Source organism: Gorilla gorilla, chromosome 2, assembly GCF_029281585.2.
Source record: "Gorilla gorilla gorilla isolate KB3781 chromosome 2, NHGRI_mGorGor1-v2.1_pri, whole genome shotgun sequence".
In the NCBI taxonomy this organism is placed as follows: Eukaryota; Metazoa; Chordata; class Mammalia; order Primates; family Hominidae; genus Gorilla; species Gorilla gorilla.
In genome coordinates, this window is record NC_086017.1 from 184,095,244 (window position 1) to 184,111,479 (window position 16,236).

Genomic DNA, 16,236 nt, shown 5'->3' on the forward strand with positions numbered 1-16,236 from the left:
AGGGATTAAACTACAGGATTCATTTACAACTACAAGACAGGCTTTGATCCAGGTTGCAGATCCGATGCTGTGGCCCTCAGCCTTCCATGGGCTTTTAGTTATTTACCAGCTGATGAGTTTGCTGAATGACCAGTTTGTCAAATTCATAAGCATATTTATTTACAAAAATTTGTTTATTTTAACTCTTCAGACAATTTATATAAGCAATCCTACTAGATGGACTTGCAGGGAGCCAGGACTCCAGAGATCTGGGGCCTTCCATTTCTCTCTGTTCTTCAGTCTTCCACTCTGTGGGATCCACAGCTCAGATGGTGCTAGGCGCTCACTGTTGATTTTCCCTATTTTGGCTTCTTTAGTTTCAGGAGATAAAGCAGAGAGCTGTTGCAACTGTCTGATTAATATGAATTCTTGCAAATGATATTAATTGTTTAAAATATATTTCATTAAATAGATACATTTGATCACTGCAAAAACTGGGGAAAATTCTAAAAATAATAAAATATTAAAAACAGGATATTACTTTTTTCCTTTGATCTTAGCCAAAGGGTCTAGAAGCAACAGAATATGACTTAACATTTTAAAAATAAATCAGTATAAATTTTTAAACTTCCAAATTAAAATTTTAATTGTATTCATAAGAATAGTAATAGAATATATTAAAGAACAACAGAGTCATAACTACACACACAAGAAGAACATGTTAATGAGAATAAATCATTCCATGACTTTAGCTTTTGAAAATTCTCTAAAATTAAAAAAATTGCTAAACTTTTTAAAGCAATTTTTGCTAAAATAAAAAATTGCTAAATGTACATAGGAAAATGTACTATATCAATTAGATATATTCAATAAGACTATCTCTTAAAATAAGTTTTTAGCAAACTTTAAAATTCATGAATTCTGCAAATTGGTCATATGGTAAATTGATTCTACTGAACTCATTCATTTCATAGATAAGACCACTTCAGCTTTCTTAAGATGATTCTGCACTTTAAAAAAACTGAGATAACTGGCAATATTTAAAAATCGAGGGTTCTAATTCAAGATGGCGGACTAGAAGCAGCTAGAGCCTGCGGCTCCTGGAGAGAAAACAGTGGAGAGAAAACACTAAGCTCTTCAAATGCATCCTCCAGGAGGCCAAGTTGGAATTCACCAAGGAAGCAATACACAACGGGACCCAAAAGAGAGGAGCAAAGCAGGACAGCCACCCACCTGGGATTGGTGCAGAGCCAGAGGAATTGCCGTATCATGGGGGAAAGGGTGATTGAATAAGAGCTCCTGGGGGATCCACAATTCCACCACAGGCCTTTGTAGTCCTGGTCATGGAAGAGCCCCTCTGACTCTCCAGGGTCTCCAGACAGACACAGAGAGCTGCCTGGAGTCTGTGCGGAGGCACCACTCAAGCCCATGTGAAGCCCAGTGGGTCTTGGATCCCTGAGCACCCTAGAGCCAGCTACAGTAGCCCCACCAACAGGGGAGGCTAGGCTCTTTCGCATGCCCTTAGGATAGCTGCAGCAGCTGCAGTGCTGAGGAGCAGACTACAGACCGCACCTCTGCTGCTGCTCGCCAGGCAAGGCCCACCGGCTTGGGCCTCCAGTGTGCACACCTGCCTGTGTTACTGGTCAAAGGCAGTTGTCCAGGTTCTTGGTGTTTTGAACAAAGAATTAGAGAAAATGCACACACAAAGCAAGGCAGCAAAAGCAGAGATTTATTGTAAACGAAAGTGCACTTCACAGGGCAGGAGCCGGCTGGAGCAAGCGGCTCAAGAGCCTCAGTTACGGAATTTCCTGGGGCTTAAATACCCTCTAGACGTTTCCCTTTGGTTTACTGTATGCAAATAAAGTTCCATGACCAGTCTGATTGGTTGTGGGAGGGAACCACTCCAAGTGATGAGTAGGCCCATGACCAGTCTGGTTGGTTGTGGCAGGGGACCAATCAGAGGTACTTTCAGTTTTCGACTGCCATGCAGGAAAAGGAGGGGTTAATAAGGGAGTAGCCTCTGACACTCAGCATGAATCCGCAGTAGGTTCCCTACCTCCAGACCCTATTCTCCTGCCTCACCTGAGGACTCTGGTGGGCTGCAGCTCTGAGTTTCTCTGGGACATAACGGACAGACCTACCGTGATTGCCAAGGCCATTGTGCCCCCCTCTGTTGCCCCCAGGTTGGGAGGGAACAAAGAGCCTGAGCTCTTTTGCATGACTCCATCAGAGAGGAGGCCAGGCTGCTTTCCCTGCGAGCCCCTGCCCTACGTTGCTCTGTTACAAGGCCCACTGGTTTGGGCTCCCAGCATAGCCGCCCCACCCGGCCTGACCACTCTGGCACGTTGCGGCGTGTGTGTGTGTGTGTGTTCGTTTTTGTTTTTGTGGTGGGGCTCCCAGAGGTAAGTGACAGGCCCTCTGCCATTGCTGCTGCCGTGGTCCTTACCCCTGCTGCCCCCAGGCTGGAGAGGGAACAGAAAGCCTGAGTACTTTCGTGCCTCTAGCTTGCCGCAACTGCCCTGCAGAGAGACAGCCAGACTGCTTTTCGCTTGACTCCGTGCCCCTTCCCAAATGGATCTTGGGGTCTTCTGGCTTCCAGTGCACCCACCCAGCCCCGGCCTGAGCATTTCAATGGTGGCTCAAAGTACTTCCGAAAATCTTACCCCACAGGCCTGTGATCTCCGTTGGGCTCCTACCACCTAAGCAACTCTGCTTGCCCTCACCTGAGAGTTCAGCCAGTGACCTGAGGCTGCCCCTCCCCATTACAGCCAGCACCTGAATCCTCGAAACCCAACTCCCCTAGACAGACCAGTATCGAGTTCCAAAGTTGAATCAGTAATAAAAAACCTACCAACCAAAAAAAGACCTGGACCAGATGGATTCACACCCAAATTCTACCAAATATACAAAGAAGAGCTGGTAGCAATACTACTAAAATTATTCCAAAAAAAATCAAGGAGGAGGGACTTCTCTCTAAGTTATTCTACAAAACCAGCATCATCCTGATACCAAAATCTGGCAAAGACACAACGAAAAAAGAAAACTACAGGCACAAAATCAACAAAATACTGGCAAACTGAATCCAGCAGCACATCAAAAAGTTAATTCACCATAATAAAGTGAGCTTCATTCCTGGGGTGCAAGGTTGATTCAACATAGGTGAATAAATAAATGTGATTCATTACATAAACAGAATTAAAAACAAAAACCATATGATCATCTAAATAGACACAGAAAAAGCTTCCAATAAAATCCAACATTCCCTTCATGACAAAAACCCTCAGCAAACTAGGCACTGAAGAAACATACCTCCAAATAATAAAAGCCATCTATGACAAACCTGGAGCCAACATCATACTTATGAGATCAGGTGCATTCAGGGTGGTATGGCCGTAGACCAGCCAGCAACCTACGAAATAGGCAAAAGCTGGAAGCATTCCCCTTAAGAAAAGGAAGAAACAAGTATACCAGCTCTTATTCAATATCGTACTGCAAGTCCTAGCCGGCAAACTTAGGCAAAAGAAGAAATAAAAAGCATACAAACAGAAAAAAAAGAAGTCAGATTATCTCTTTTCACAGACAATATGATTCTATGCTAGAAGACTACCAAAAGGCTCCTAGAACTGATAAATGACTTCAGGAAAGTTTTGGGATACAAAATAAGTGTACAAAAATCAGTAGCATTTTTTTCCTTTTTATTTATTTATTGATGTTTTTAGAGACAGGGTCTCACTAGGAGACAGAGTCTGAACTCTAGGATGGAGTGCAGTGGCATGATCATAGTTCACTCCAGCCTCGAACTCCTGGCCTTAAGCGATCTTCCTGCCTTAGCCTACTGAGTAGCTAGTACTACACGTGTGTGCCACCATGCCCAGCTAATTAAAAAAAAAGTTTGTTTTTTCTTCAGAAACAGAGTCTTGCTGTGTTGCCCAGGCTAGTCTCAAACTCCTGGCCTTGAGTGATCCTCCCATTTCGGCTTCTTAAAATTCCGGGATTACAGACATGAGTCACCATGCCTGGCATTTTTATACACCAATAATGTTCAAGCTGAGAGTCAAATCAAGAATGCAGTCTCATTTACAATAACCACACATACAAAAATGAAATACCTAGGAACACAGCTAACTAAGGAGATGAAAGGAGAACTATAAAACACTACTGAGATAAATCATAGATGGCACAAATAAATGGAAAAACATGCCAGGCTAATGGATTTGCAGAATTAATATCATTAAAATGGCCATATTGCCCAAAGCAATCTATAGATTCAACACTATTCCTATCAAACTACCAATGTCATTTTTCACAGCATTGGAAAAAATATTCTAAAATTCATATGAAACCAAGAAAGAGCCCAAATAGCCAAAGTAATCCCTAAGCAAAAAGAACAAAGCTGGAGGCATCACATTACCTGACTTCAGACTATACCATAAGGCTACAGTAACCAAAACAGCATAGTACTGGTACAAAAACATACACAGAGACCTACAGAACAGAACAGAGAATCCAGAAATAAAGCTGCACCCCTAACATCATCTGATCTTTGACAAAGTTAGCAAAAATAAGGAATGGGGAAAGGACTTCATATTCAATAAATGATGCTAGGACAGCTGGCTAGCCATATGCAGAAGAATGAAACTGGACCACTACCTTTCACCATACACAAAAATTAACTCAAGATGTATTAAAGATTTAAATATAAAACCTCAAACTATAAAAATCTTGGAAGAAAACCTAGGATATACCTACCATTCTAGACATTGGCCTTGGCAAAGAGTTTATGGCAGTGTCCTCAAAACATAATAATTGACAAGTAGGGCCTAATTAAACTAAAGAGCTTCCGCACAGCAAAATAAACCATCAACAGTGTAAACAGGCAACCTACAAAATGGGAGAAAATATTTCCCAATTAAGCATCTGACAAGGTCTAATATCCAGAATCTATAAGGAACTTAAGCAAAAAACAAGCAAACCACAATAAAAAACCATTAAAAATTAGGCAAAGAACATGAACAGACGCTTCTCAAAGGAAGACATACAAATGGCTAACACATATAAAAAAATGCTCAACATAGCTAATAATCAGAGAGATGCAAATCAAAACCACAATGAGATGCCATTTCACATCAGTTGGAAAGGTTGTTACTAAAAAGTCAAAAAATAATAGATGCTTGTGAGGCTGCAGAGAAAAGAGAATGCTTATCCGCTCTTGGTGGGAATGTAAATTAGTTCAGCCATTGTTGAAAGCAGTTTGGAGACTTCTCAAAGTGTTGCAGAATCAGGAGAACCAGAGAGAGACCTTGGGATGTATACAGGAGGATATCTTTATTATTGAGTGCACTCAGACCCAGCAGACTCAACGTCCAAAGACTGGGCCCAGAACAAAGACAGCACTTGACTTTTATACACACTTCACAAAAGGGGGTGGGCTAGCTTGAAGCAAGCTTACAGTGGCCTGAAAGCAGGGATACAGAGGCGGGACAAAGACAGTTAATCAAATTGTAACAGGTTCATAACTCAGGATTGCACATGACTGTTTCTATGCAACCCAGATGTCCATTATCTTGGTTTGCCTAGGCATGGGCTTATCCCATAACCTTTACTATGGCACCCAGGTAGCTGTAACTCAGGCCTGCTCAGAGGCTCATGACCTTCATTCTACTGCTTAAATAAAACAGAATACTTGAAGTCACTAGTTACAGAGAACAGGAATCTATAAACTCATTCCATAAAACAAAGGAAAATTTGTTTTTCTTCTCCCTATGTTGAGGGAGTGCTGGGAGAGTCTCCAGAGTACATTAGGTAGTATTATCAAGACTTTTCCTGGGTCTGGGCTGTGCCTGTTGCTGCCTCTGGGACAAGTCAGCCTAATGCAGGAAAGCTTATTTCTCTTTCTTTTTAATTTTGCTTTTCTTTAATTTCCCGCCTCAAAAGAACTTAAAACAGAGCCACCATTCAACTCAGCAATCCCACTTCTTGGTGTATACCCAAAGGAAAACAAACCATTCCACCAAAAAGACACATACACTTGTATGTTCATTATAGCACTATCCACAATAGTAAAGACATGGACTTAACCTTGGTGTCCAACACCAGTGGATTGGATAAAGAAAATATGGTACATATACATCATGGATTACTACACAGCCATATAAAGAATGAAACCATGTTCTTTACAGCAACACGGATGCTGCTGGAGGCCATTATCCTAAGTGTAAATTAACATAGGAATAGAAAACCAAGTACTGCATGTTCTCACTTATAAGTAGGAGCTAAACTTTGGGTACTTATGGACATAAAGATGGAAACAATAAACACTGGGTACTGCTAAAGTGGGGAGAGAGGGAGGGGCATAAGGGTGGATAAACCACCAACTGGGTACTATGCTCACTACCTGGGTAACAGGGCCATTTGCATCCCAAACCTCAGTGTCATGTAATATACTCATGTAATAAACCTGCACATGTATCCCATGAATCTAAAATGAAAGTTGAAAATATTTTAAAAAGTAAATAAATTTATTGGAATGCTCTGAAGTTATATTAATACTTGAAGATTCAAAAAATCTGCAAAGTTGAACCTACATTCCCATAGAGCAACGTTAGTTGGACTTGAGTGATGGCCACTCTCTTTGGAAGGGCCAGTGATAGGGTGATGATATGGCTGGTGTGCTTGTGAAAGTCCTGGTTTATACCTGTTTTCCTGGCATAATTCTTAATAGTGTCCACTTTCACTATCACAGGTATCTAGTTTGAAAGATTAATTTTATGGTCACTTTAGTGAGTGGTCTCCAGCTCACTGTAGTTCGCAGAACATATTTTATCTTTTAATTGGTCTGATACACACATCATCTGCCTGGGCTTTATAAGCATTTGAATGTGTTATTCCTGTTTTTATATCCCTTATCTAGCCCATGCATGTAGAAATACACAGAAAATTCTTTTTTCTTTTTTCTCTTTTTTTTTTTTTTGAGACAGGGTTTCACTCTCGTCGCCCAGGCTGGACTGCAATGGCACGATCTCCGCTCACTGCAACCCCCGCCTTCTGGGTTCAAGTGATTCTCCAGCCTCAGCCTCCCAAGTAGCTGGGATTACAGGTGCCTGCCAGCATGCCTGGCTAATTTTTGTATTTTTAGTAGAGACGGGGTTGCACCATGTTGGCCAGGCTGCTCTCTAACTCTTGGTCTCAGGTGATCTGCCCACCTTGGCCTCCCAAAGTGCTGGGATTACAGGCGTGAGCCACTGCACCCAGCAGAAAATTCTTTATCAATGATGCATTAAAGAGACTTTGTTGCATTTTTTCTTTAGTTTTACCTTCTGTTTGCTGCTTCTTACACAATGTGGTTTTAAATAAAGACTCTGTGCAATGTTATATGTTTTTTTGCCTATGTATTTTCAATTTAGAAGTCATCATGCTATCCCATAATCTTCACTACTATGAGCACAGTTCTCATATTTATCTTTCAATCAGGGTTCTAAAAAGAATTTTATGTAATATCTTATTGATATAGCTGAATGGTTATCAACCACATAGTACCACAGACTCAAAAACCTGCTAATTTAATTCACAACCCCCTAACTGGTGCTTGGCATATTTTAGACCTTGTGCTAGTCATTGAGCACAAAGAGATAAAAGACACCATGATATCTGTATTGTCAAAAGTCATTAGCTGTCTTCACAAAACAGTCTTGGCTTTTCTTTGATTTTATGTCTTTGAATATTTTCTTCTCATGAAGGTAGTCCCAAATGGTGTGTGTGTGTGTGTGTGTGTGTGTGTGTGTGTGTAAGTATGAGTGCTGGGGGAGGAGAGGCAGATTTGAGTGATGACATTCATTCTATGTCAACACAGATTTTTTGTATGCATTGAAACAGAAAGATGTTAAAAAGCTTTGCAACTTCCTATTTCAGTTAAGGCTTCACAAGGTGGCTTGTTCTTGGTAACGGGGGTTAGAGCTATCTTAACTTAGTTTGTGGTCTGAAAATGTGATTTTATCAATTTAACCAGTGCCAGCCATCTCTGCAATGTGACTAGCATCCCTGCAGAGCCTAAACCATAATAAAATACCTCCATTTTTGTTCAATTTCTATAACTTATGTATTCTTACACTTTCTTCTGGTAGAATGTTACTGAAAGGATATTGACCTGAAAAGTAAAAAAATCTGTCCATTCTAAACCTGATATCTTCCCTCCAACCATGGGGAGTAGCATTTCCTCCAGCCTCTCTTGTTGAGAGTTTGGGCTTTTTAAATGAGGCTGTTCTGGGAATCACTCTGGCCTATTTACTAGAAATCCCTTCATGGGTGATGATGGTTAGGCTCAGAAAACCTAAGACATTCTAATTTCCAGGGACTGGTTATATATACCCTTATCTTGGATAAGATATGGGCTGATGCATTTCCTTTGGAATTATGGTTTTAGGATCTCCTAAGTCACATAATAATGGCATTTTTTTTTCATACGTGGTAGGTGCCTCTCAATCCAAGAAACATGACTGCCTAGCATGCTACAGGAAATAACCTTGATGTGTTGTCTTTACCAATGAATTCTGACATAAAATACTTGTAAGAGGCCTGAATCAAACTACTCAAATCTCCAATAGATTGATTGATAAACATAAATGCTGTAAGCCAGGTGCAGTGTCTCACATCTGCAATCCCAGCACTTTGTGAGGCCGATGCCAGCAATCACCCGAGGTCAGGTGTTTGAGACCAGCCTGGCCAACACGGTGAAACCCCGTCTAGACTAAAAATACAAAAATTAGCTGGGTGCAGTGGTGTGTGCCTATAGACCCAGCTACTCAGGAGGCTGAGGCAGGAGAATTGCTTGAACCTGAGAGGTAGAGGTTACAGTGAGCGCTGAGACTGTGCCACTGTACTCCAGCCTGGGCAGCAGAACAAGACTGCCTCAAAAAAAAAAAAAAAAGCTGTGTATATCGCTTTATATGTGTTGATTTACATTAGAAATCTAGCTGCTAAGATACACTATGATATTTATGTTCACAGTTCATAGCATCCTTTCTCTTGGGGGGAATGACCTTATACTGTATATTGAAGGCTATAATTGCTAAAGAAACCAAGATGAAAAATACTTGTACCTGACAGTAATTGTATTGCGTCTCTATAGAAACTGCACACCAGCATAACCAAGAATTACCAGGAATTTTCTCAAGAAGCATTATCAGGTCAGTCCTCAAATGATATTAAGCAGATATGCCTATTTCACTGCAGATATACCTAATTCAGTATACATGACAAGGGCAGTGGAATAGTCTGTGCCAATTTCACAGGGCAAATATTGACAAATTCCAAATTTTTAAGTTCTTGTTGTTTGTTTTGGGATCCATGAAAAATTTATGTCATTACTTTGGCTCCAACAGGCTTGATACAATTATGTTATAGCCAATGGTATGCTGGTAACCTGGCTCTCCTAAAAGTAAAAAAAAGCCTGGATTTGTAACATTTGCAATTTCAACAGTGTAGCTTCTCCCAGCATTGCTAATTTCTCCTACAGTTTAGCAACTAGCTCGCTCCAAATTCCTGAATATTTAACAATCTGATCTTTAGAGTCTGTATAAGCACACCACTAGCATTCTTTTACTAGCTGAAATCTAGTTCTGAAATTGTGTCTAGCCTTCTATTGATCTTTCAATTGGATTCAAGATGTATCAATAAACCACCTCTTAATGGCGGCTATTTTGCAGATGGCTGTTACCTGCTAATGCTGAACTTACTAGCTTCATTTGTAGCTAGTGACCTTTATTAAAACCTGTTTATTTAAATGTGAAACAGAAGGACACTTATTATCATCTCTTAGATTCTCTCTCATTCATACTGCGAGGAAACGTGTGGTCAGAAAGTGAGCCGCAGAGACATTTCAGTGGAGTAAATAAAAAGTAGGAAGAAGTAATGTGTGAGTACCTTAGATAAAACACATTGCAGAAATAGTAGAGGGGGAAATATGCAAAAAGGAGAGTGATAAAGACCTTTTAAAAACTGTTCAAAGTGGACCTTCACACAGATAAAAAGATGTTGTGGCATTTTGGTTGTTTGACTGCAAAGTGAGAGCAATTGAGATGAACTCTGCTTTCCATATCTATTTAATTAAGTTCAGGCAACTCCTGGGAACATCTTACAAACATAGAATTCATGTAAACCTCACAATGTCAATTTTTTTTTTTTTTTTTTTTGAGATGGAGTTTCGCTCTTGTTGCCCAGGCTGGAGTGCAATGGCGCGATCTTGGCTCACCGCAACCTCTACCTCCTGGGTTCAAGCGATTCTCCTACCTCAACCTCCCGACTAGCTGGGATTACAGGCATGTACCACCATGCCAGGCTAATTTTTTGTGTTTTCAGTAGAGACAGGGTTTCTTCATGTTGCTCAGGCTGGTCTCAAACTCCCGACCTCAGGTGATCCACCTGCCTCGGCCTCCCAAAGTGCTGGGATAACAGGCTTGACACAGTGTCAATTTTATGAAGCCATTTTATTATACACTCAAACTCTTGCTTCCAATGTCAAAGATAGTATTATTTAAAAATGTTCTAGACAGTAGTCACCTGCAACCTAGGCACCCCATCTCGATTCCTACAGATTTATCCTTAGAAGTTGTGCTTGGAGTAAATCTAGAAACCAGCCACATTTTCCTGCTAGATTCCTGGGGCGGTAAAGTGGATGAGGAAGAAATAACAGGCACCTCTACATTAGGAAATAAGGAAAATTATTTGAGAGAGCTCATGGAACAGAAGAGGAGTCTTGTGAGCTAATCCAGGAAGGAAAAAAGCCTGGGTTGTCACAGGCAAGAAGGAATTCTGAGTGTAGCATTGAGGCTGTTGCACAACTCCTGCAATTCTTTGCCACAGTCTAAGTTCTGGGATGCAAATATTAGGGGAAGCTTCACTAGGTTTTTAAAAAATACATTGGGGTCCAAGAAAAAAATACTTTGGGACATCTCTAGCAAACTTGGTGTTATTTAACTGATGCCATCTGCTCCAGAAATGGGTTTCTACGATCTTTTTCATGTGATTGGATTTCCTCTCCAGTGCTCAAGAGATAGTTATAGAAATGTGTCATTACAATCTGGACCAGAACATCCCCGAGAGCAAGAGGTCAAGCGCATTTCTATTACTTTATGCAAGTTTTTCCATCATCATCAGTGACCTCATGGCTGGAAGGTTTGAATTTTGTTAAGAGCTATGAACATGGAATAGCTTTAATTAAAGAGAAAGATAGTCAATAATTGCTGGTTTGACGTTGATAGACAATAATTTGGATAAAATCATATTCCATGAGAGAAATGGAGAGTTCTGTTATGCTATTACGAGAATTTGAGAATAAAATTAATTTAACTTGATATAAATCCTCACAAAAGTTAAAACAAACATACCGGGCAGCCTCTGAATACCTCTCCAGACATCTAAACACTGTTGCTTGACGAAGATGATTCCGGAAATAGGCTGGGTTTAAAACAATGCTCCTGTAAAAAGGTAAAAGAAATGCAAATGTTATTTGGGTTTTAAAAGACAATTACCACAAGTGCAATGGAATGAAATCACAGGCATTCAATTTTATATACTATGTGTTTTTAAAGATACTAGTGAAAGGAGCCCTTCCCCGCCCCCTGTAATTGGCAATTAAGACAAATAAACAAGCATTATTGAAAAACTAATTAAGTTTGCATTATCAAAGAAATTTTATTTATGGGACTGGATATTTTTACAGATATGACAATGGCAAAGAATTTGAATTCAACTTATGTTACATATAAGACATGGTGCTATTTTATTTGTTTTTAAATGAATTTTTATTACAATAAATCAGGGAAAAAGCAGGTTATTTATGGTGTGTCTACTTTTAATGAAGAAAGAGATTGTTAGTTGCTGAATTTCAGTAAAAAAAAAAAAAGGAACTGGAGGCTGGGTGCGGTGGCTCATGCCTGTAATCCCAGCACTTTGGGAGGCCGAGGTGGGTAGATCACCTGAGGTCACGAGTTCAAGAACAGCCTGGCCAACATGGTGAAACCCTCTCTCTACTAAAAAATACAAAAATTAGCCAGGCGCCTGTAATCTCAGCTACTCGGTAGGCTGAAGCAGGAGAATTGCCTGAACCCGGGAGGCAGAGGTTGCAGTGAGATCGCGCCACTGCACTCCAGCCTGGGGGACAAGAGCGAGACTTCGTCTCAAAAAAAAAAAAAAAAAAAGAGGAACTGGAATTTGGGTGACATGTTCATTTGAATCCCATAATTAGGTTCTGTGTTTTCTCGCAGCTGGGTGTAAGAGAAGACCTGTACCGTTGGTTAAGGGATCTAGTCTTGGTCTTGACTCTTTTGTTAAGGCCTTTCCTCACTTTGGACCTCTGTTTTTTCTTGACTGAAATGACAAGGCTTGACTTGTGGATAAGATGAACTAACTGTCCTTACCTGCTGACTCTTCTATTATCTCACAGAGTTCTGGAATCTCAATCCAAACCTAGATGTGAAATGATCTCCCTAGCTGCCTTCTTCTCCTAGAGATAAAGGGGTAGACCTTTCTCTTCCTTGCTTCATTGAGAGCCTATTATGGGTAGGTATTGCTCAAGGTGTTTGATATAACAGGGTCAACTAGCTGGATGCAGTCCATGCCCTATCACCAAATGGGGACCCAGCCATTAGTGAAAGTTCGAAATGTAGCTTCTACTGTATTTATCAATGTGGGCTACAGAATGTTACAGAACCAACGCGTGATTATGAAGCAACATTTTGTGAGCCTATTTTTACAAGTTGATGGGAATCACTTGGAATTAGTTCATTATTAAAGTAAGTGGTTCTTAACCTTTTTTTTGAGAGGTATACAGTGCTTTCGGGAACCAGATAAAAAGTCTGAACCTCTGTCCAGAAAAATGCACATAATCATAATTGCACAAATTTAGGAAACTTGTGTGACCTCTCAGGGCTCTTCGGGTATTCCACATTAAAAACATGCAGACGAAAATAATTCAATTTCCAGAAACACTGCATATAAAAAGAATAAAGTAGAAAAAATCTGTCTGGCCTATGGATAATCATAGAATTGTATGATGATGAGATGGATCGACTGTATAACTTAGCTCACTCCAAACACAAATCAGCAGAAAGTAGAGGAAGAGGGAACTTTCTAAAATCATGCATAACTAGTTAAAGAGCTGTCTCAAGTTTATTGGTTCTCCATGTCTAGCCACAGAGCATTGTATTATATCACACTGCCTTTCCTATGGTGATTTCTGAATTAGACGGGTCTGAGTTAATGAGGTTTTACTGTACTCTATGACAAGGATTTTTGCAAATGAATACATTAATCCCTCAAGAACACAGATCGTTTGCTTTGGTGTGTTTTGATTAAAATGTTGGAAATGTTAAAATGATCACATGGGTTCATTTAATATCAAGACAAAACTATAATACTAATATTTACCATGAATATTTTTTATTACTTCAGAAAAAGAGAATGTTTGAAAATCATGTTTATATATTTTGTCCCTATAGAAGCAATTTTGTAAAGGTAAGTCAGAGTAGCTGAGGGCAGAGCTTTGTCCAGGGACTGGGTTTTCTGATTCTGACAACTTTCTTCCACAGGATAGGTAATTCTTCCCTATTACTTTTTATTTATTTATTTATTTCATCCACAAGTCTATGAGGTGTACTCCCTATTACTTTATTCACTTATTCACTCATGCATGTTTAGTTAGCATCTACAAATTTGATGGGACAAAATCCTTACTGAATGGATGTTTCCAGCCTTTGGCATCTTTTTGCCTATGATGTAATGTTTTTGCTTTGCCGAGCTATTCTCCAAGAATCTTGCTCTGTCAGACAAGTCCTTCTGACAAAAGTAGATTAGATTGGAGACAAGGATGAGGTGTGCTGGGAAGGAGGGGTAGTGAAGAAAGAGCTTATCAAAAGAGAGAGAGGAGAGAGAAGAGAAGGCATCAGAGTTGCTTTGGATGTAGGCAGAGAAGATTTTTGTGAGTAGTGAGGGCTGGTGAGGTTGACACTATCGGAACCATTACAGTGTGATTTATAAAAAGATAGGAATTTTTAAAAAATTACTTGTAATTATAATTCCTCTGTATGGTGTTGAAGAAATGCAAGTAGCGGACATGAGTTTAGAAATCACTATTGCTAGACGGACTAGGTTCTTTTAATCGTAACACCACTCTGCCCTAAACCACATGATTCGCGGCTTCATAAGAGGGACCGAAGAAAGACACAGACCCAGTCTCTACTCTGAAAGTGTAATTATAAAAGAATATTTGGTAATTTGAGATGAAATATTTTATTTGGCAATTTATTATTTTTGACTTTATAATTATTGCAGCATTCACTGTGTGCTTATCGTATGCCCCTGTTAGATATTTGGCAAGGAAATGCTAGTGGCAGTAAAGCCTAGCTTTTACACTTTTATTAATTTATCGATGCTTTCTAAAATGACATACCCTTTTAAAGATATATTTTATGTCGTGTGCAACTTGTAGGGGAAATGGTGATCTGTCTTTTGAAAAGTTCTTAATCATTTGTCATTTGATGCCATTTGGAAAGCTGCAGGAGGCAGCCTGTGACCAAAATGGACAATCTCACTGCAGTTACAGTGAAAAAAAAAAACTACAATTGTAATCAGAGAGCAATCTCAGAGCTGATTGGTCTGATTTTATCACAGAGGAAAAAACTCTGATTTAGCTATGCTGATAGGGCTTTTGGTAAAAAACAAGAACCATGTTAGAGACTAGCTAAATGATAGACGTCATTGAATTTTTGTCAGAAGAAAAGGAGTTAGTAATGGGCAATGATTGCCTGCTCCATTGATTCACCCCATTCTAAAACAATGGGATCCTGTAAAATGATATATATTATAGTAGATGAAAGTTTATTTTTAAAACAAATTTGTTACCTGTGGTAAATCTTGTGCTTTTTATGATTTCTGTTTGTGGATACTTTAAAATTTATCTTTTTTATTAAAGTTCACATGATTTGATGCTTGTGTGTGTGTGTGTGTGCTTATTAAGCCCTAAATTTGTACAGTGGTGAGGCTCGAATATAAGTCTATTTTGGTAATTATCTCAGGTTTCCCAATTCGCCTGATAAATAATCCATCCTTCTCTCGTGATTTGATATGCCACCTTTATTATACACTAAGTTCATATGCACACTTGGGTCTATGGCTGGCCTTTGTAGCCGATGCTTTTGATCTGCCTAATTCTGTGACAGAAAATGCTCTAATTATCTTTATTTTATAATAGATTTTAATTTCCAGAAGGGAAACAACTGCCTAATGTCCTCTGTGTGAATATATTTGTTAGTTAATATGGCATATTTATTCTTCCTGTTGAACTTTATCATTTTTGTTTCTTCCAGCTACAAAAAGATCATTTGGTGATTTTTATTGGTATTAAACTAAAGACATTAGATTAAAATTTAGGAAGAATAGACATTTTTATATTATTGTCTTCCCATACAGGAATGTGGCATTTCTCTTCTTTATTCAAATATTCTTTTGTGTCTCCCAGTAATATTTTAAAGTTTTTTTAAATAGAAGTTTTACTAATTACTTGTAATATTTTAACTTTTTTTAAAAAACAGAAATTTTACTAATTTCTTGTTAATTCTTAAGTTTGAAAATTCTGCATGAGAATATATGTCAATATGTCTATATTCACATATCTATGTATATGCACACACATATTTGCATATATATTCTCATGTAGAATTTTAAAGCTTAAGAATTATATAAAATGTATAGAATAAATATATATAAATATATTACTATGAATATAATCAGCATCAGGACCTGGGAGCTTACTAAAAATGTGAAATCTTGATTCCTACCTCAAACCTACTGAATCACATTTTAACGAGATTCTTAGTTGATCTGTATGCACATTAAGGTTTGAGAAACACTACATGTATGCACAATAGGTATGGGATTTTTTTCTATTATATTTTCCAAACTCTTATTGATAGCATAGCATTTAAACATGTATTTTTAAAAATATTTATTTTGTACCCTTATAACTTAATATCGCAATAATTTAATTTTATTTACATCATCTGCAAATAATGATGTTTGGTTACTGCTTTTCAGTATTTATAACTTTTTTTCTCTTACTATATAGGCTAAATTTTTTAGAAAAAGAATTTAGATAAGTAGGGTGAGCTAAGAGTGTTTCAATATTTCATTGATAATTATTATTATTGATCAATTTAAGAAAAAAAGTATCATTCTATGTGTTATTTTCCAAGAGTTACCAGAAGT

The 16,236-nt window shown here is 38.7% G+C and overlaps 1 protein-coding gene across 1 annotated transcript in view; it reads right to left on the bottom strand.

The window, feature by feature from the left end:
- The window catches only part of SPATA16 (spermatogenesis associated 16), a 251,553-nt gene that overhangs the window by 118,791 nt on the left and 116,526 nt on the right, over positions 1-16,236 (bottom strand). The window contains exon 4 of the mRNA XM_004038022.5: positions 11,361-11,450. Within this exon, the coding sequence (XP_004038070.4) occupies positions 11,361-11,450 (90 nt within the window). The remainder of the gene's footprint in view (positions 1-11,360; positions 11,451-16,236) is intronic.